Here is a 19,816-nt window from a genome sequence, read left to right as displayed (position 1 = left end):
TGTTGGGTATTTCCTTTGTTTCATTCACATTTCCAGTAAAATACTTTAAAAAAACCAAAACAACCTGGGAAGATGGCTCTCCCGGAACAGCTATTGTTCACTACAGACACTGAAATAAAATATTTTTTTGGCGCCTCGCTGCCCATGAGACCCAGGTGCTGCAGGATACGCCGTAGCACTCCTTGCTAACACCGAGAAGCCAGCGCAGGGAAGCAATCTTCGGGGGAGCAACAAGACGCTTTCTCCCCAGAATCACTGGCAAGCGGTGTACGAGCACTGGGGGAGAGCAGCAGGTGCAAGAACATTTTTATTTATTTTTAAAATGACACTTGATAATGGGAAACTCACCTGCTCAAAGCCAGTAGCTGCCTCCAGCCTCGTTTTTTCGCGGACCTGTGACCTGGCAGGAGTAGCAGCTCTTATCTCCGTTAGAACAACTCCAAGGGTTGATCAACCGACTCTGTTGCCGTTCGCTCCAGGGAGGTCTCTGTCAGGAGCAGCGGATTTCTGTAAAGAAACGGTCATTCCCTCGCCCACACTGGGAGCTGGTGCAGCTGCACGCACCCCAGCCCCTCAAGCAAATGCTGCATCGTTTTTTAAGCAAACCCTGGGCACTATGGTCATCCATGTCAAAACACGGTGAGATTTCCCAGCTGCAACTCTGAAAGATGCAAGAGCAAAGACAGACCCCTCAGAGCTGACCTCCTCGTGCAGCGGTTACGGGTGGCTCAGCATGGCCAGAACAACCATCCCTCCAGCCCACTAACTTTTTGATGTAGTGGAGAGAGGAGAAAGCCTGTGGGGTTCACGCAGTGCCTACACCACTGGGGTACTACGATATCCCTGGAGCCTGCCTACGAGTGCCCAAAGCAGGCCCAGCTGCACAGGCTTCCACTGGATCAGGGTGATTACACAAGTCCCCCAGGTTTCTTGCATCCTTGCTTCAAAAACGGTCACTTGCCGAGCAAGACGCTGTGAAGAGAAAGACCAAAAGCAGGGAAGACAAGTGGCTGTGAAGAGACGGGAGGTGACTGCCAGCTTCCTGACAGCGCTTGCCATCGTAGGGGCCACACATGCCGCATTTCACTCCACGCTTCTCAGAGAATGCAGAGCTGCTCAAACGGTGTGGGTTTGCCTTTTGGCTGCTGCCTACCATAGCAGGAGCCCAGGGGCACATCCTGCGGTGCAGCTGAGTGCCCTTGTTCTCAGGCGTCCTATCGGGAGAGCTGCACAAGGCAAGCCGGCTGCACTGCACGGATCAGAGGGGTGGCATAGCAACAGATTATTAAAAAAAAAAAAAAAAAAGTAGTAGTATCCAGATTAACCTTTAATCCAACCAACACATGCATGCGAAAGGACAATCCATTATGAGTTTCTAGTGCCAGCCAGCCTCTGCAGCATTGGCAGGGGCAGGAAGACACAATCTCCAGAGTAGGCTTTCCTGTAACTCTGCACTGCAGTTTCTTACAACTTCACCCGACTCACTAGCTGCTGCCAGAAAGTAAGTGGCTGGCTGGAGTCCTGCTCCGATGCCATCACTCAAATCCAGCCTCCCTGGCTCAGGGCAAGCACGCCGACTGCACTTTGGTAACGCCGGCAAGACCTAACCACACTGCCTTGAGCCATGACCGACTCAGGAAACGCACCCCATCCACCTCCGCTTTTGCTCCGCGTGCTTTTGTGATTGACGTCATAGCTGCGTTCGGATGCAGGGCTCACCCCCACGTTACATCTAAAGACACCTCAGACAGCCCCATTCGCTTGCTGAGGTACCTCGTTTAACAGCTAGCCTCCCCCTCCAGAGGACGGGGAGGCACACGCCTTGACAGAGCAAGTCAGAAACCGAAGTGAACTAAGTGACATTTGGGATTCTCTCCACGGAGTATCAGCAGTTCCAGGATTCAGGCTCCTCGGCTAAAGCCCTGCGTTACCTGCAGTGAATCGGGGGCCAAATTCCACCCAGGAGCTGCTGTGCTCCTGGGGAGCTCCTCGAAAGCCCTGCGGGCCAACCCACTGGAAGCTTTGGCTTGGAGGAGAGCGGCTTCCCTGCTGGCAACCAGCGCGGAGCGTGTTTGGCAGCCCAGGCCTCGCCTCAAGATTTTCTCCGTTCCCACAAGAGACGCAGGACATGGGGCATACCAGTGCTGTCCTGGTGCCAGCAGAGCTGTCCTGGCACCGCAGCATTGTGCGAGGACATCAAGAACTCCCTAAACCCAGAGCAGCAGTCACCCTGCATCGGCATTCTCCTCTTCAAATTCTAATCCATCAAAGACCAACTGTCCCAGGTCACCTCTGTACAGCTCTAGCTTACCCAGTGGGTTAAAAATTAATAAAAACCTAACCTCTTCGAATCAAAGTAATGAGTAATGTCAGAAACAGCCTTTTGCAGGCTCCATTTTTCATCGATACTTCTTTACTGATCTTTCTCACGCACGCACATGCATTTTCCATTCTTTTTCCAGCCACACTGCATGTTCATACCAACAGAAGTGAGTGGCGGAAAGTAATTCAGCTGTAGAATTAAAGCAAGGGGAGGTAAATGACCACACAAACAGACCATTAGGTAAATGTCAGTTCTCATATTTAATATTTTAATAATTTTGTTTGCAACATTTACCACATAAATCATCTAAATAAATAGATGCTGTACAGTCTCTTATCCATATCAGTACAAAAATAAAACCACACTTTGTGTCAAATTATACTTGAGCCTGCCCTCCTGTTGCTATTACAATCTCCTTTTACAGCACATACTCGCTCAGAAAAGGCATTATACTCTGATTGGTTTGTTTGGAATTGGTTTACTCTCTATTCCCCCCCCCCCAAATACATTCAATTAGTCTGTACAAAAGCTAGAAGCTCATTCTGTGCAAAAGGAAGCTTTCTGTGTGCAAAGACTCAGATACTCTAGCGTGTTGACAGGAACAACAGCAACAACTGAAGAGACAAGAACAAAAATGATCAGGGACCCTCCCCTCTAACTGACCCCATCCCCCGTCTTCACCCCCCCCAACAGAAAGGAAGCATACCAAATTCGATGAGTCAGTGTGCAAAAGAGTCCAAACCATGTGCGTACGCTGAGGGAAAAGGTTGGTGCTGAAAACCCAGCGAGAGAGCTGGGGTTCCCCCAGCTGCAGAGCTGGCTAGGTGAGGAAAAAAGATTCTCTCATCTTAGCCTGCTCAAAAGGTTGTTGAGATACGCAGAACAAAAGCTTCATCTAAATGATTTTAGTTCTTTTGTTGCCGTTCTGTTGGAGATGAGGTGAGGAAATGGCCTCTGGAAAAATCCAGCAGCTACTGAAGACAGCTCCTGGTTCACCCTCCCTTCCTCTCCCCACTCCCTGCAGAAGGACCGATGTCTCCCTGTTCCTCCACTAAGCTAATAAGGTGCAATTTTTCAGACAGGAAACTGCAAGATGTCTCCAGAGCTAGAAGAAGTGGTCGTCGTTCCAGACTAGGACCACTCAAACTGAAAAACTCAACTTCATTTTTCCCTTTCCTCAGACAAAGGAGGTGGGGAGGGAGGAAACCAACGCGCACCCTGAAGGCAAGCGAGGGACTTCGCAGGTCTCCTCTCCTCCCGTAGGGAGCCCTCCTTTCCTTGGCACGGTGGAGCACACTCCCCCTTCAGCCATGGGAGGGAGGCAAAGGGCTGGGTGGCAGCTCTGGAAAAATGATAAGGAGCAGCCAGCGGCCTGAAACAGATTGATCTTTTGCTTTTCAAATGCCACTTTTAGACAGACGATAAGGAGTACTTAGCACTCCTAGTACTTTGCATTTCCAAAGTGCTTCAAAACATACTTCAGATTTAAAAGCAAAAAAAAAAAAAGCTGCTTAACATTTTGACAGATTTGCAAAAAGCTTCTTTGTGCTGACACTACATTTTCTGGTTAAAAAATAATAATAATAATAAAAAAGGCTTTCCACCACCTCCTCCAAAATCTCCCTCCCAGTCAAAACTGCGCTACCCCAGTAACGAGATAAGCTGTGATAGAGGTTCCGAACTGTCTGATGAGGTCTCCCTTTCAACATCCGACTGGCACTCTTGGACAAGAACCCCTAGCATCTTTGCAGAGCCACCCACAGCAGATAGAAACAATGTCAGCAGCAAAGCTTCTACCCCATCCCATCTTGGTAGCAATTCATTTCCCCGCTATCAGCCATTACGCACTCCCACTGAGCTCTGCTCCTCTCTACAACTCCCAGTTAACTAGGGATCATCTCCCACCTGCTCCCAGCTAAGCCACTGTGCTTTAAGAAATTAAGGGTGCAAGCAAAAGAGAGGTGGAAAAGAAAAAGGGGTCATCACTCCAGGACTGCTTGTTACAGAAAAGTATTTCAAGGGTCTGAATGCCATTTTAAGTGATTGCTTCTCTCTCCTTCCAATTGTCCTGGGGCTGTTTTGTAGGCCTTCCCATCTTGACCAGCTACTTGGGTGGAATTCAGGTGGTTTGACACCCAGAAGGTTCATGCTTTCTCTGCAAGGACAGTAAGTTCAGCAGGCAGAGGGCAACATGGTCTCTTGAGCACACGCTGTTCTCTCAAAGCAAGTTTACCATGCCCTTGGGGAAAACTGTTCTATAACAAGCATGGCAAAAGCAACATATTCCCTTTACCTGTATGTGTCATGGCTATACATTCCCATGTAGAAGTTACCCTATGCAAGCTGTTAATGTACACATCTCCCTTGCTTTCCCAAATGGTAAAAGATACATAAATGCAGCACTGACCATCTCATCTCCACAGGGCACACTCAGAACTCCAAGGGGCATCCGCCCACTGATGCAAGGGATCAGCTTCACTATGAGTTCTTTGCACTTCTAACGTGCCTTCTCTCCCAACTGGCAGCTCACCCAAAGGCCTGTCCCCAACCAACTAGCAAGAGCAACTCTGAGGCAACTCCTTCCCTCCCTTCTATGACAAGCAGCTGCCCCTACTATTTTCCTAGAAAGGCCCACTGCCCTCTTCTTCCTAGGCTGCAGGTAAGCAAGGGAGGAACAAAAGATGGGTAGATACCAATTAGCTTTAGAAAAGGAGGGTTTTTGCACCTTCCCTACTTCAGAAAGCACAAACTTAAAGCTTGAAAGGAAAGGAAGGGGTGGAGAGGTGGTGGTAGATTTAGCTTTGCTCAAATACATGGATGCGGCTGACAGCCCTCACTGTTGTCTTCTGCACCCCAGTCTCTGTTGGGGCTACCACCAAGGGTCTTGCTACCCTGCCTGTTTCTTGACCTGTGCGAGGCCTCCCTCCTCTATTCCAGTGAAACCATCAAACAGCACTAGCTGGTGCACAGCAGGAAACAGTACTGGGGCCAAGGGCCCCCTGTGAGGTGAACAAACAATTTTATACATTCAGTCACAAAACACCAGAAGAACAATTCCGGACAGTTTCACAACACTTAAAAAAAAAAAAAAAAAAAGCCATTCATTTCTCACTAAGCTTCTTTCTGTCTGAGGTTCCGACATAAGCAAGGGTCAATTCACTAACAAACTGGTTTTTTTTTTGGCAAACGGAACTGCTTTTGGGTGTTCTCACAATAATATCCTGGCCTTGCTTGAAAAAGAAAAAAAAAAGAAGAACAAACCAAAAGAAAACACCTTGGTCTGACTTCACAAGCAGAAGGGCCCCCAAGCAAATGCAAGACAATAAGGAGCATGCAGGAGCTACGAGGCTACTTAATGCCACTATTTGTGTTAAAACTTGCTGTTCCAAGGCATCACCTATATGTCAGAGCAATAACATCTAGTTTATAACCATCCAGGAACAGAGGCAGTCCTTTCCATTTATTTTTTTTCTTTTAAACAGAGTGTTAACAATAAAGGTTTTCCATCTCATGAAGCCCCTCAGTTCTGTCATATATACAGCGAGTTCACTGTGAGAAGATCTATGAAATAAAAACTTCTCTCCCCCAAACATGGCTGGTAAATTCTCACATGGAAACAGTTCTAAGAATGACTATTAGAACAGTTCTCCAAGAATTTTGTTTCTTCTGTACAGTTCAGTAATTTCCACTGTCTGAAGTTTGTTTTTCTTGTTTACAGCCATGGAGCCAAAAGAGGTATGGGAGAGTTAGCCCATTTCTATTCTCGGCTTGTGCTTCAAATAGAATTATTAAACTCAACTTCAGCTGGATGCTATTCTGGCTGGTCTAATCAAATGGAATGCTTAACGAAGCTCCGAGCACAGCATCTGATTTTCATGGTATGTTAGCCCAAGAGGTTCCAATTCAATTTTCAGATTTTGAGTTGAACTGGCAGATGGACGGTATTGGGGAGGAGAGACAAGTAAACCCAGACAACTTCTCTTGCTATCAAAAGTAAAAACCCCTATATATCTCTACACCTGCAGAAGTGGAATAAAGCTAATTTCAAAGTCCCTGAAGACCAGCTCTACCAAGGAAGTTTACAACGATATGTCACCAGACAATATGGAACAGAGATACATTTTGTAAAGATCAAGAGAAAAGTCTTCTCAAAAAGATCTAAGATAAGCAAGAATTCATGAATGTCAAAAAAAAAAAAGTCCACCCCAACACAGTAACTGCTTAGTTTCCTACCACAAACTCCTCCTCACACACACAAACCAAACCCACGCACATGCAACTTGTTGCATCTTAACCCGATAAGGGTAAGCTCCTCCTTGACCTGTACACAAAGCAGCATGGTAGCCAGGTACTTTGTTCAACACTTCGTGTAGCAAGATGATTAGTCACCAGCAGAACACAAGCTAGACTGATCCAAAAAATGACTAAGATATGAAACTGTGGGTGGATCCTCTTTGAAAGACCACCACAGGTCTTTGAAAACTCCACTGCAAGAGGAAGAAAAGAAGTTTAAAGATAAATGCCAAAACAAAACATGAGAAGTCTCAGCTGGTGAGTGGAGAGAAAAGCAGACGATGGAAATCCAGTTTATTAGGACAAGCTCTTTCCTGCCGCAGGACTGGTATGGCTTCCGATGTCAGCCAAAGCCAGGAACCTTAGTAAATAGGAAGCTTTTTTTTGGTGTATTTGTATACTTAGATGAAGACAGGACAAAAGCAGCAGTAGCTGCATTAGAATAAAGAAACTAGATCCTACAAATGCCACGAAGATTTAGAAGGGTGAGCTGGAGTTCAAGACTTTTTAAAAAATAAGGTAAAATATTATGCTTCTGCAACCATAACTACCTGACCTGCTACAACCCTCAAGAGTGGACTCAGCCATGTGGTGTGTCCACAGGTCACCCAAAAAAAAAAAAAAAAAAAAAAAAAAAGGAGAGAGAGATATGCAGGTATTCAGCACATTTGGCAGGCGTTGGGAAGAGGGGTTGGGGCGGGAGGGGGGTATGGGGTGGTGACGATGACAACACTATCTGACCCCACATCCTGCAAAAGAGGGTGCAACTCCAGATACAGAAGCCTTGCTCTGGACACCCACATTCAACAAACATCCTGAACCTGTATGCTTACCTCATCAGTTTGCCCTTGCTAGCTATTGCAAGCTTCTTTCCCACTCACTCTTCCTCCCACCACATAACTCCCCCTTCTGATTCCACTTCTCACCCTCTCAGATTTCTCCATAATACAACTCCCATGTCACATCTTTGAGAGACAAAAGGTTAGTCCAGAAATTCAAGATCTTCCCAGTGGTTCTGAAACTGCTGTGACACAGGCCTGCTCAAACAGCTCCAAGATGGAAGGGGAAATCCTAGGTCTACACTGAGCTGCCATATCCTATCTGAGGTAAAACCTGCTTTTAATAAAAACCATAGGGGCAGTCCAAGAACTTTGCAAAAAGTAGATGTTTGGAGGACCAGAAGCCCCAGAGCTCCCAAATTTTGCAGGCCAGCAGCCAAGCCATTCAAAGGAACACATTGAGGATTTCCACAGGTGTCTTTAGCTCAGAGCTCAGAAGGCTCTAGCTTTGTTTAGAATAAATACAGCAGATAAGAGATGCTTCAGGTGGGGTGGGGAGAGGAAACAAAAGATTTAAGGACAGTAATCATGACAGTAGCCAATCTTACCCTGCAGCACTCTGTCCTGCAGTTCCCACCTTAGACTCTAGCTCACTTTTCTTGCTTTCCATAGGAAAAGGTCTGTATTTAAAAATTTAGGTTATTTAAATAAAATTTGCTTCAAAAAAAAAAAAAAAAGAAGAGAACATGCATGTGCAAGAACAGATGCTATGCTAAACTACCAACTCAAAATACAGCAATTCTTCAAAAACCTCAAAGTGTCACAGGCAGTCCAGCACAAGGCATTTTTAAGTGCAAGATCAGGCAGGGTCTATTGAAATGCAGACCGCTTTCCTTGGCAAAGATTTTTAAGCCTTCCAAGGGGAAGTTCCCATCAGTAAAGTAGTACAGGATCACAGATACTGTGAGGAGACTGGAGTCACATAAGAATATTACTCAGGCAGTACAATCCAAGAATTCGCATTGCTAAGAATTAAGAACTTTTTTTCCCCTCCTCAAATCTAATACATGCCTTCCCCACATGTTGTTTACCTTGGATCTCTCAAAGGGATCCAGGAACAGAATTTGCTGCTAATCAAGGTCCAGTTCTAGCTCAGTTCTGTCCAATTCCTGTGTCCTGGGCCTGTGCCAGTATCTTGGATATCTTTGCAGTGCCAGGCAATGCTTCAGTTGTCCTATTAGCCCCTCCTCCCAGGGCAGAGGAGTCAGTTTTCAACGAACTTACCACCACAGATTCAGGGCAGCATTTATTAACACTGAATTTGGCAAAGGATAAGAACACCCCACTTTCCATAACGCATTTCTCACACAGCAGAGCCGAGCCTGGAAATGCTGTTTAGCATATACAGAATGGTATGTCTCGACTGCGCTGGGTTTCTGAGCTTTTAATGAGGGCAAATTGAATTTACGTCGCCAATCTAGATTTCAGAGATGCATTTCAGTCTTTCCACATGATCAACAATCAAAGGGAGAAACCTCTGCTGTCTATATGGACCCGTGCTGCAAAGACTGACTTACCACAGACAGGCAAATACGGTTCTGAAGTCCTGACAGCAGGCCACAGGGAAAACAGCACTGGAGAGAAAGTCTTAACAGCCTGGAGTTATCTACACAGGTAGGATCCATTGCCTCTCACTGCTGCAGGAAGAGAGGGAGGAGGAAGGTGGGAAGAGCAATGCACAGGGAAGTATCTTTATCCAAGGGATATCAATTGCAGAACAAGGCGGCAGGCTAGAGATCCAGCTCTCTTTCCACCTCCACATGCCCTCTCCCCACAAATGCAGCTGCCGCCACTTAACAGGATAAAAGGCGAATTGTTCAGCTTGCTGCTTTCACATCTAGGAGGGGAGTCTTTGCCAGGGAAAGGGCTGTCAGTTTTTCAGATGGACAAAGCAACAACAAACACACACCCCCTACACTGCCCTTTTTTGCGTATCTGAAAGGGGAAAAAGGAGAAAAAAAAAAAAAAAGAAGGTCTCTGTAAACATTTTAAGAGGAGACATTTTGGATTTTTTTTTTTTTCTTAAGGGATAAAATAACCCTTCCCTAGCCCCACCGTAAAAGCACTGGTTTTGGGGAGCACTGAAAACGGAGATTCAGAACTGCGCACTCCGGTCTCGGAAGAAGCCCTCAGCCACTTGTGCTTCTCTGAAAGTGACGGTAATGGAGTTTGCCGTGATGTCTGTCACTGTCACTTCGCTGGGGGGCACAGTGGGAATCCAAGGGAGACTGCCATCCACATCTGCTGCAGAAGGAGAGGCAGATAAGAGCGTATTAGTGAGAGAGAGAGAGAGAGGGTGAGGGAGAAGGAAGGAGGAAGAGACGGAAGGGAAGGATGGAAAGGGGCATCCTTTCTGACAAACAGTGGATGAAATCAGCCTGTACTGAGTCTGCACATACAAGGCAAGAAAGAGCATGGGCAAGCCCTCCCCTTAGAGGCTAAGGGAAAATGGAGGATCATTGCAGGATATAATGGGAAAAGGAAAGAGTAGCAAAGGTGTCCAGACACACACCAGCATCAGAGCAGCCTACGCAGAGGTCAAAAGACCCTGTAACACTACCCAGCTCATTTAACCATCCTCAGTTCCCTGATACCTCTCACCTCATCTCAGCCCCTAATTTGGCTCTGTGTCAGCCAAGAACACTCATCCAGGTGTGAGCTCACCTGCTTGTAAATGCCCTACCCTGCTGAAAAGTAAAAAATCGTAAACTCTTACACACGCTCTTCAGATACTCCTATGGGAATCAAAGGGATCCAAAATGGAGGGTCTTCCTTGTACTGCACCTGCAACGCAGCCTGGGTGTGATTCTCTCAAAAATCCATTAATACTGCTTCATGGAGAGGCTGCTCTCCCTTTCTCATATCCTTCCTTAGCTCCCAGATAGCTCCATACAAGAAACCCAAGCATCCCTGCACTGTAAGAATAATTACCAGTCCCTCTGCCACCCAAAGCTTCACTTCCCCACAACGCCCAGAGACAGCCACAAAAAGAGAGGGGGGGGGGGGAGGAAAACACACTCTGTCCCTGTCACTATACCTGTAGTATATATCTTGCTGTCCCAACCTGGGCAAGAAACGAGGGCTCCTTAAGAGTGTATTTCCTTACCTCTGTCTGAAATACCTGGGGTGCCTACTTTCACCTCAGAAAGAGTCAAATCCCCCCTTAACAATAACTGGAATTCCATGCAGGCCGTGTGTCAAGGCGAGAACAAAAACTGTTTTACATTTCTCTAGTGCCATTCACTCTTCTGATCCCGAAGTGCTTTAGAGCCCAGCGCTTCTAGGGGCAACAGACCCACACATTTGCCCATTGCCAGGACGCAACACTGGGTTCCTCTGTGCTACCCCCAGTGCTGCCTCCCTGGATTTTGGGCACTGTTCGAGTCCCTCTCAGAAAGGGGGGATAGCGTTGATTCCCAGAATACAGACCTCTCCCCAGAATCCTGCCTAATCCAGCCTGGCTAACAGCTACTCCTAGCAAGGAGTAACAGGATTCCCTTAGCTGCTACAAGCAGCACAAGCCCCGGTTTTCCGCTCCCCAGGAAAGCTACGCCTTCAGAAGCTCTAATAATGCAGGGATAGAGTTTCCCTGGTAACTCAGAGCAACACGCACATCCCACAGCCCTCCTGCACAAGATGCTGGTATCCCTCCCCAAAATGCCAAATGTGCTTGGACATCTCCCGTGCCTACACACGTGCTGCCTACTCAGTGGGATCAGGCAGGAGTTACCATCCTCACTTCATCTCTCTCATCCCCCTCTCTCATAACCCTACGGCAAGAGACTTTAGAGGACGTGGGGTGTGGAGAGGAAAGGGAAGGAGGGGGCAGAGGAATGCACTATGGGATCCTGGCGGCATTCCTGTACACTCCTTGGAGCAGCACTGAGAGGAGTGCTGGTGTCCAAGCTTGTCCACTGCCAGCCAAGCTCCTTTCAGCAGAGCAGCAGCCTGAACACATGTGGATATGTGGACAGAGGCAGAGTTCATCACTATCACACCTGCATGTCACCTCTGCTGGGAGGAAAACGTAAGAGGGGAGTAGCTTGCAGTATCTTCCACATGTTTTCTAACACCAGGAGGGGTGTCACTGATAAGACTACAGAGAGGCAACAGCACCAAAAAAGCAGATTAATCTGTGTTATTCATCCAAACAAGAAAGGAACTTGCAGACAAGAGAACCACAATGTGAACCGCTGAGAGCTGCTCTGAGGACCTGACCTAAATCACAATCGCAGGATGGGGCAAGCAAGGAGGAAGCATGCACAGCATCCTTCGCATGCCCCAGAACTTCACAGCCAACAGGTGTCTGGCCTTACCTTCTTTGCTGGTGTGCTGCATGGCCTCCCAGTCCTCAGGGCCCTGCCTGCCCTCTAGGTCCACTGCATCATTCAGGAAGAACTCATGCCTGCAGTTTCGGCTCTCCAGGCTTGCCATGCGGGGGAACTTCTTCCTTGACAGTCGCAGGTACTTCTGGTTTTTGCGTTGCTTCCGGAGAGAGAATGGCAGGACTGTTCCCCCAGTCTTCTCTGAGAACTCTGCCTGCCCTGGCTTGGCCCCTGGCAGGCTACTGTCTCCTCCTCCAAACCGCCGTGCGAGAGAGAAACAGAGCTTCTCCTTTCCCTTGTGGGCACTCCTCAAATCCATGCCATACAGCCGCTGCCAAGATATCAACGTAAAAAGGGTCAGAGCAGAAATCTGGTAATACAGTCAGGGCTCCCACCTGGGAGCCAGGAAACTATTCTTTCTTCAGTCCCTGAACATCTAGATGAGCTAGGGTAAATTCTGCAGCTTCTACAACACTGTTTCTCTCACCTCTTCAAGTGTCATCTAAGCCTTTCCTAATATGTGGTTCCTAGGATTGGCTGCTTTGCTTGGCAACAGTCAAAGCGTGCTTCCAACCAGTGGCTACCTTTAACATGATGGAAAGTCCAAGCCCAACATGAAATTGAAAGAGCACACAAACCGGGTAACCTGCAACCACACAGCCCAAAGTTTACAAAATCCTAGTTCGGAGAGCAAGAGCTGTTATTGGTTTGGGGTTTTTTTTTTTTGTTTTGTTTTCCTTTTTTAAATACAAGTTAGCTAGCTCTTCAGCTAACAGGTTAAAACTATCTGCCTACCCACTGATTTCATGTTGTTGTGTTAGCTTGTTACCTCCAATTTTGTCCATGCAACAGCAAACGGACAGTTTCCACCTCCCTGTGAGCAGAGGAGCAGCACAACAGCTAACGAGTTAGAAATACACAGAAGAGCAAGAGGCTACCTGCAGTAGGAGGCGCTTTGGTTTGGGGCCTCTTTTCCTGTACCCCGATGCACGGTCTCTCTCTTCCCTGTGAAAGAGGAACACAAATCAAACCGAGTACCAAATACCATAGCACAAAACCTAGTCAGGACTTCTACCTTTTGCAGCACAGCTCCCTCATTTCCTTCACTAAAACCCAATGGTGACCAGTTTGGGCTTGGAAAACATCCCAAAATTGCTTCTTATGGGAGTGAAAGCCTTGCAATAAGGGAATTTCTCTGACTCAGCTGATCAAGGATGGGTTAGAGAAACTTATCACCTTGCATCACTCCAGTCCAGCCCTGGACCTGATTAAAACCTGAGACTGATTGCTCTTTGGCTCAATGCTGCTTGTTCTTGGCCTCATTTCCTGAAGAGTGTTAAGCTGCTTTAACCCTGTCTTGTCCGCCTCAGCCAACACCAGGGTACAGAGATCAAGCAGGGTTCATTGCTATAGATCTCACCTTTGACTGAAGTAGGGACAACAGGGGCACTTTATGCACACTATGAAATAAAGACACTATTTCCTTTTCCTATGTCCAGGGAGAGAAAGAACATGCACCCTTACTTTTCTTCATAAGCCACTACCAGGCGAGGGTCCAAGATATGATCCTCTGGCTCCCATGTGCTGTATCTGAAGAAAAACATAAGGAATATAAAGTAAACAATACTTTAACGAAACATTCTCTCTGCAGGCTTGCTACTAGCGTGCTGCGGCCCTGGATACTCTCTTCACAAGGGTCGGTGGGGCCTGCCACAACAATTGCGAGAGCTCTGAGGAATCCCAGCCATTCTCTCCCCAACCTCCCACAGACACCACCTCCCCTTCCCAAAACAGGCAGGGCCAAGCATCAAGCAGCTCTTTGTAGGAGAACAGGGAAGACTTTCCTTCCCAGGGCCCCCTCCACACTGTTTGCAAAGCCTGTGCAGACACTCACAAACTGATTTTAAGTCAATGCCTAAACAGGTCTCATCTGCAGCACTCCCTCAAATCCAACAAACCCCATGGAACAATGAGACGTGATCCGATACGGCTTTCTGAAAAATAGGTCTCTCTTAATTTAGAGTGTTCAAAGAGTAAGTACGCTTTCTCACCTGCATTATTAATTACCTCTAATCACTGGAGCCAAAAGTATTCATTTAAGAAGAGTTTAATTTTTCTCCACTGATGCCATTCAACTAAACATGTTTAGACCTAGGCCCTGAGGCAAGTTGATGGCAACTTTCCAGCTGTTCCTCCTCTTGCTCGACTCCCCCTGCAGGTTATTTCCATTTGGCAGAGGTCATCAGTGGCTCTCTACCAGCGCAGGAGGAACCCATCTGCATTGTGGTCACGGCTACCAAAACTACCCAGAATAAGCCTGATGCTCTGAAAGTAGCCTGTGAATGGTGTCACTCACTGCCCCATCTCCCTCCTCGATTGCCAGACAACTGTGACAGGGGTCAGGTGCTCAGGAAAGGACTGAACCCACCCAGCAGGCAACACCAAAACCAGTTCCCAAAGGGCACAGCTGCACTTAATACCAAGGAGAAGCAGCCAAAACCTCCCACTGTGGAAGGTGAAAGGATCACAAGGTGGTCCTCGTGGCATGTTTGTTTCTAAGGGGTCATGTTTGCCCAGGAAAGGTGGGTGGCATGTCTCTACCATACAAACTCAAAGGCAAGAAAGCAAGGCTGAAACCCCAAATGCCTCAGAGCATAAATTTTCCTGGAATGTGAGGTCCAGGGCCTGGGGCAGCACCCCTCCCAACCCCTGGGGAGGAGGGCCAGAGAGAAGCCACATGCAGGTGGGCAAGGGTGCATTTGTATCAGTGCCTTCAAACAGGAGGGAAGCGGATGTTTACATTTCTGGATGAAGCACAGGCTGCACATGAGGGCACGTGATACATGCATATATGTACACAGGGGAGATGGTTTGGGAATGCTTTTCCCTTTCATCTCTTCATTAGATAGAAGAAAGGTACTGAAATACGGGAGCATTCCGGGAGAATGGGTCTAGAAATGAAAGTACAATTCTTTTTACGAAAGGGAGAGACAAAAATATGAAATCCAGATATCCCAAGGCGCACTGTACATCAGAGAGTTAAGAACAGACATGTCTTCATAACCAGCTGATCCCTCCCTCCCTCCTTAGCTCAAGCTTCCTGCAGCAACCTGACTGTGAGCTGTCAAAGCCAAGATGCTGTTTGAACAGAGGAAGGTTTCCTCCCAGCTGCAGGGATTCTGGCACTCATTCTACAAATTTAAGAAAATAACACAAGGGGAAAAAAAGACATCAGATTGCTTTTCATGGGCAGGAGAAGAAAGGGGATTTGCTTTTAAAAAAAACCTGGTGGGTGTTGCCTTTTTCTCTGCAGCTCAGTTTCTGGCTTTGCTGCAGTGGCAAAACACTGCATATAAAAAAAAACATGGTTCAGTTTGCCACGCGCGCGCGCACACACACGCACATAGAGCTATATATACGGGTACACACAGCCCAGGCTGCAGCAGAATTGCAGAGAGTAGGCACTCTGGAAAACATAGATCATATGATCTTCCTTCCCCCTCCTTCTACTCCTCCTCTTCCCCCTCCCCTCTTAACTCCAACACAAGTTGTAAACAAGCTTGTAGCTAGAATCAGATTGTAACGCCTCTGTTCCCTGACTACAGCAGTACAATCCAGAAACGTGAGGTGCAGGACATTAACAAGAATTTTTTATTAAAAAGAAAAAAAGAGTTAAATATCAATTATGTGGGAAAGCAGCAAACTACTGACCTATCCTTACTCCCTTCCATGAAGTCTCCAATGGGAATGATGGGATAACTGGTACAGAGATTACAAGGAGCAACGCGACAAGGTTGGGGAGCAGAATGAAGAGAAACACAATGTGGGATGAGGAAACAGATTATGTTGGAAGATAGATACAAACAGCTTGTGGTGCTGCATGCCATCACAGGCATATGTATGTTTAGAAACAAGGAACAGAGACTGCTAGCAGGATGAAAGTGACTTCAATGCTCAAAAGCATGTTGGTTTTAAGCAACTCAAACCACTGAGTGAACAGTTAAAATGGAGGGGAGGAAAAAAAAAAAAAAAAGGAAAAAAATCAGTGCTCTTCAGATTTGGAGTTTGGGGGAAGAGGGAAGGTGTTTGGACATGTCACAGCATCAAAAGAAGGGAACCCTGACATCCCCTTGCTCCCTGGGCAGAAGGCTGTGCTTTTAATCCCCCAAAGAGAGTTTCTAGCTCCCCCAGAGTTCCAAGGCGCAGGGCAAGGAAAGGCAGCAGTAAAAATAAGGGCTGCTCTGTCCAAGGAAACATTACGCCATGCCTCAGCCCACCTTCTTGGCAACTGACTTTACAAGCAAAGGACCTTGATGTGTTTGTTGAAAGGAGAATGGGATAAACATCAGTATTCTGGCCAAAAGGGAATAGTGCCTCACAGACTACAAATGCATTTCCCAACCTCTACCAGTGATTAAATTAGGCTTGGCTACTTAGAAGGCTGAAGCAGTCCAAGAACTGACCCACACTATATGACAACTGGTGCTCAATAAGTGCACAAGGCTACACTTTGACAGCAGAACTTAAAGAGTCAAGAACAAAGTCACCCTCTCCCACCACCACCAGAGAGGGGAAGCTGCTTATATTCACACATGCTCTATAAGCATAAGGATTAGGCACGAGGATTAGGCACGCAGAAACACATTTCAACTTCTTGGACACCAGGTACGATCCGTCAGGACCATCCTAGTGGGCCCCACTTTGCAACCACAAGGATGAACCCGTAAAAGCAGCCCCCTTTGCTTAGCAACACGCAGTGCAACTGCATGTGTAATGTAGTTGTACCCACGCACATTGTGTATGTACACACACACAGTTACAAACAGAAAAGCAAAGACAGGGCCCCATATGGGTTGGCCAGGAGGCTGTTCTACTAGACTGCTAGCTAACATAGTAATATTCTCCAGTTACCTAATCCTTTTAATCTCAAATCATTTTACAGACAGTTTAGGCACAGAGCAATCACTCTTCTTCAGAGGCAGCAGCATTTTAATAAGAGAAGTATCTGTAAACAGTGCACAGCAATGCTGAAAAAAAAATTTTTTTTTTTCCCTTTTTGCAACATAGCAACAAAAGCAAAAGCAGAAAAGGCACTCAAAATAGCAGAAGGTTTCAGACAAGGAAATGAAGGCATGGCGGTAATTTTCAAAGGACAAAGATCACCTGCATTTGGCTACAATCAATAAATCTGAAACACTGCCCCTTTCCATTTGTGAATTGCAGAGGGGAAGTAGTAGGACAAGACCATCAACTTGTTTTCTATTTTGAAAGACTGCATAGAGCTCTAAAAATAAAGTGGGGTCCTCTTGGTGCTGACTCAGAAAAGCAGGAGCCATTCCAATTTCAAAAGAATCAGGGTTCCCTGTTGAGCTCATAATGAATTTAAAAACATTTGTCTCTAGAAAGCATCTCAATGGAGTATTTCAGTGGTGGCAAAAGCCAGTCAGAATAGACTGGCACACAGTTTGTATCCCTCAGCTGCCAGTCCGGAAATAGATTTGGTTTTGGTTTGTGGCTCTTCATTTTTGTTTATCGTTGTTGGAATGAGGCACAAGAGGTTACCCATTAAGAATGAGATGCTCAGTTGCAGAGATACAGTGTAAACTATTACTGAATATTAAAGGAAAAGAGTAAAAGACAAGTAAAACACAACTTACTTCGGGGGCCATCCTTTCCACTTCACCAGGTATTCTACTTTACCCTAAGGGTGGAAAAAGGAAGAACAGGTGAACTCCGCAACCAAATATGGGCTACAGTAAGAGATGCAACCAATCAACAGGACTAAACTCTGCAACTGAAAAGCTCATTTGCCATCACTTTATTTTCAAAACAAAGCCACTTCCTCATTCAACTACACTTGCTATACCTTTTTCCCCAGAAAGCGGGCACACAGGGGTATTTAAGCGTGCTTGAACTACCATCAGCTTGGGATCATACCTTTGCAGAAGCCTTGCAGGCAGAACCCCAAAAGGCAACCGGAGAGCAAGACTGCAACCATCCCCACATTTACAGGCAATCCTACAAGAAGTCAGCAAGGATAAACGCGAGAGGGAGATGTATGCCAGGAGCAAGTGTCAGAGGAATTTTTTTTGAAGCAGAGAGGAGAAATACAATATTTCAGAACCTATGAAGCATCTCTTGGGCATGTTCCCCTCCAGTTGCTACATGCTTTACTCAAACACTGTTCCATCCATCACAGTCACTCAACCTTTCAACCCAAGCAAACAGCAGCTTGCAGCTGAAGTTCAGAGTTATCCGTTCATTTGTTCACTCTAAGTACAAGATTTAAAAAGGAAAAAAAAAAAAGAAAAAAAAGTGTAGTGATTGGAAACCATGTTCAAGGGCTCCATGAGCAATGTGCACAACTATTAAAATCTTTAATATTATACTGAGGGGCTCGTTAAGCACTTCCCAAAGCACGGTAGAGGCCTTCGTGCGTGCAGGACGGCCACCCCTTGAAGTGCCACTATTGCAGCTGCAGACACCTGTACACGACAGCGTAGCAAGCAAAGCACTCGGGTGCTTCAGCCAGAGAAGGGGTTTCATTTTCCTCATGGGGGGCTCATCAGCTTCCCAACGTTCGAAAACGCTGCCCTATGAGGAACTTTCCACCGGAGGATCTCTACACGCTGCGTGCTTACGGGTTAATCCTCGCAGCACCCTGTGGGGACGGAGAGCGTTTTCACTGCTGGGGAAACCGAGTCACGAAACTGGCCGCCAAATCCTTCCAAACCCTCTCCCGATTCGGGCTGTCCGTCGTTGTCCGGGCTGGGGGTGTCGTCACCAGCGCTGACTTTGCAGAAACTGACACCCCCCCCCCAAGGGCTACCCCACAACCCCACCCACGGAGATCCCCGAAGCACCCACCTCACCAACAACTCCCGCCAACACGCGTGTGTCCCCTCACCCGCCGCTCCTGCGAGCTCCCCCCCCCCCGCCCCCCCCCGCCCCGCCCCGCCGGCAGCGCGAGGGCTGCCCGTTACTGCGCGCGCGGGGCCGGGGCGGGTGAGAAGGCGGGGCGGCCGCGCGCGTGCGCCCCCCCCCTCCCCCTCCCGCCGCCCTTGTGCGAGGCAGAAGGGGCGGCGGGGGGAGAGGGGGGGGTGTTGTCCCGGTGCCCCCCCCCCCTCCTCCTCCTCCTCTTCCTCCCGGCGGGGCCCGGCCCGCCCCGCCCCGCCCCGCCGCAGCCCACCTTCCGCACTCGCTTCTTGCGGATGCTCTCCACAGCGAACACCTGCTCCCCGATGGCCGACAGCTCCATCCAGCGGGCGGGACGGCGGCGCTAAGCGCCGGTCACCGGCGACCCCGCGATGGCGGGCGGGAGGTGGGGGGGGGGGGGGCCGGCTGTCGCAAAGCGGAGGGCGGGCGGGCTGCCTCCCGCGGTGGCGGGTTAGGCTGGCCCGGCGGCGGCGGCCGTTGCCCGTTTGGCGGCCGTTACCCGCCGCTCCCCCTCACACGCCCCCTTCGCGCGCGGCCGCGCCCCCTCCCCTCCTCCTCCTCCTTCCCCCCCCCCCCCCCCGCCCCGCTTTAGAACCTGCGCAACGTTTTCCCCGGCGCGCGCGCGCGCGAGGAGGGAGGGGAGGGAGGCGGGGCGGGGCTTGGCTTGGGCGGGAACCGCCTGAGGGATCGCTCCCGCCTTCTCCGCCTCAGCTCCCCCCCCCCCGCCCCGCGCTTCCCGCCTCACCTCACCCGGCCTCCCCGCTCCGGGAGCCGGGCTCCCGCCGGCACCCCGCTTTCCTCACGGGAAAGGGCCGTCGGTTTCTAAAACCCCGGCGTTTTCGAGGTGTGTGGGGGGGAAGCGCCGTGAGGAACCTCTGCCCGCCGCCGGTAAGCGGTGGTATTTACGAGTGTTTTCCACAGGAATGGCTCTCGGGGGTCGCGTGCCGTGGGCGGCCGGTGGGAAAACACCGGGTGACAAAGTGTTGAGGCAGGAGGGGCAGGCGGCACGGAGCGGTGCAGAAGAAATCCGGTGTGGCTCGGCTGTCCAGGCACCCGCTTCAGGTGCCTCGTCCTGAAGCGCTGAGGGATTTTATGGACGT

General features: G+C 48.5%; 1 protein-coding gene across 6 annotated transcripts; it reads right to left on the bottom strand.

Moving 5' to 3' along the window:
• Positions 1-2,564: 2,564 nt before the first annotated feature.
• Positions 2,565-19,266, bottom strand: CBX7 (chromobox 7). Of its 6 annotated transcripts, none has more exons than XR_003927167.2 (7): positions 18,970-19,264; positions 17,438-17,481; positions 13,305-13,370; positions 12,719-12,785; positions 11,772-12,111; positions 8,973-9,699; positions 2,565-4,478 (listed from the first exon to the last, which is right to left on the bottom strand). XR_003927167.2 is itself a non-coding variant. In XM_030040730.2 (7 exons), exons 2-7 carry the CDS (start codon positions 17,784-17,786, stop codon positions 9,551-9,553), a joined length of 735 nt encoding a protein of 244 aa, XP_029896590.1. In that variant the 5' UTR covers positions 17,787-17,798; positions 18,970-19,266; the 3' UTR covers positions 2,565-9,550. The 6 variants fall into 6 exon arrangements, 5 of the variants coding, with proteins under 5 accessions (XP_029896590.1, XP_029896589.1, XP_029896591.1 ...); XM_030040730.2 differs by adding an exon at positions 17,718-17,798 and having other exon boundaries at positions 2,565-9,699; positions 18,970-19,266; XM_030040729.2 differs by having other exon boundaries at positions 2,565-9,390; positions 9,511-9,699.
• Positions 19,267-19,816: the final 550 nt, after the last annotated feature.

Source organism: Aquila chrysaetos, chromosome 17 (genome assembly GCF_900496995.4).
Source record: "Aquila chrysaetos chrysaetos chromosome 17, bAquChr1.4, whole genome shotgun sequence".
Taxonomy (NCBI): domain Eukaryota; kingdom Metazoa; phylum Chordata; class Aves; order Accipitriformes; family Accipitridae; genus Aquila; species Aquila chrysaetos.
The sequence above is the reverse complement of the archived record's forward strand: the minus strand, read 5'-3'. Positions and strand labels throughout refer to the sequence as shown.

Bases quoted from the DNA above. Each gene is read 5' to 3' on its own strand.
- CBX7 (XM_030040730.2), bottom strand. From the start codon at position 17,786: ATGTGGGGATGGTTGCAGTCTTGCTCTCCGGTTGCCTTTTGGGGTTCT. The intron at 12,112-12,718 runs GTAGCCTCTTGC...ATATCTTGGCAG, and splicing joins CAAAGCGCCTCCTACTGCAG to CGGCTGTATGGCATGGATTT. The intron at 9,700-11,771 runs GTAAGGCCAGAC...CTCCTTCTGCAG, and splicing joins GCAGCACACCAGCAAAGAAG to CAGATGTGGATGGCAGTCTC.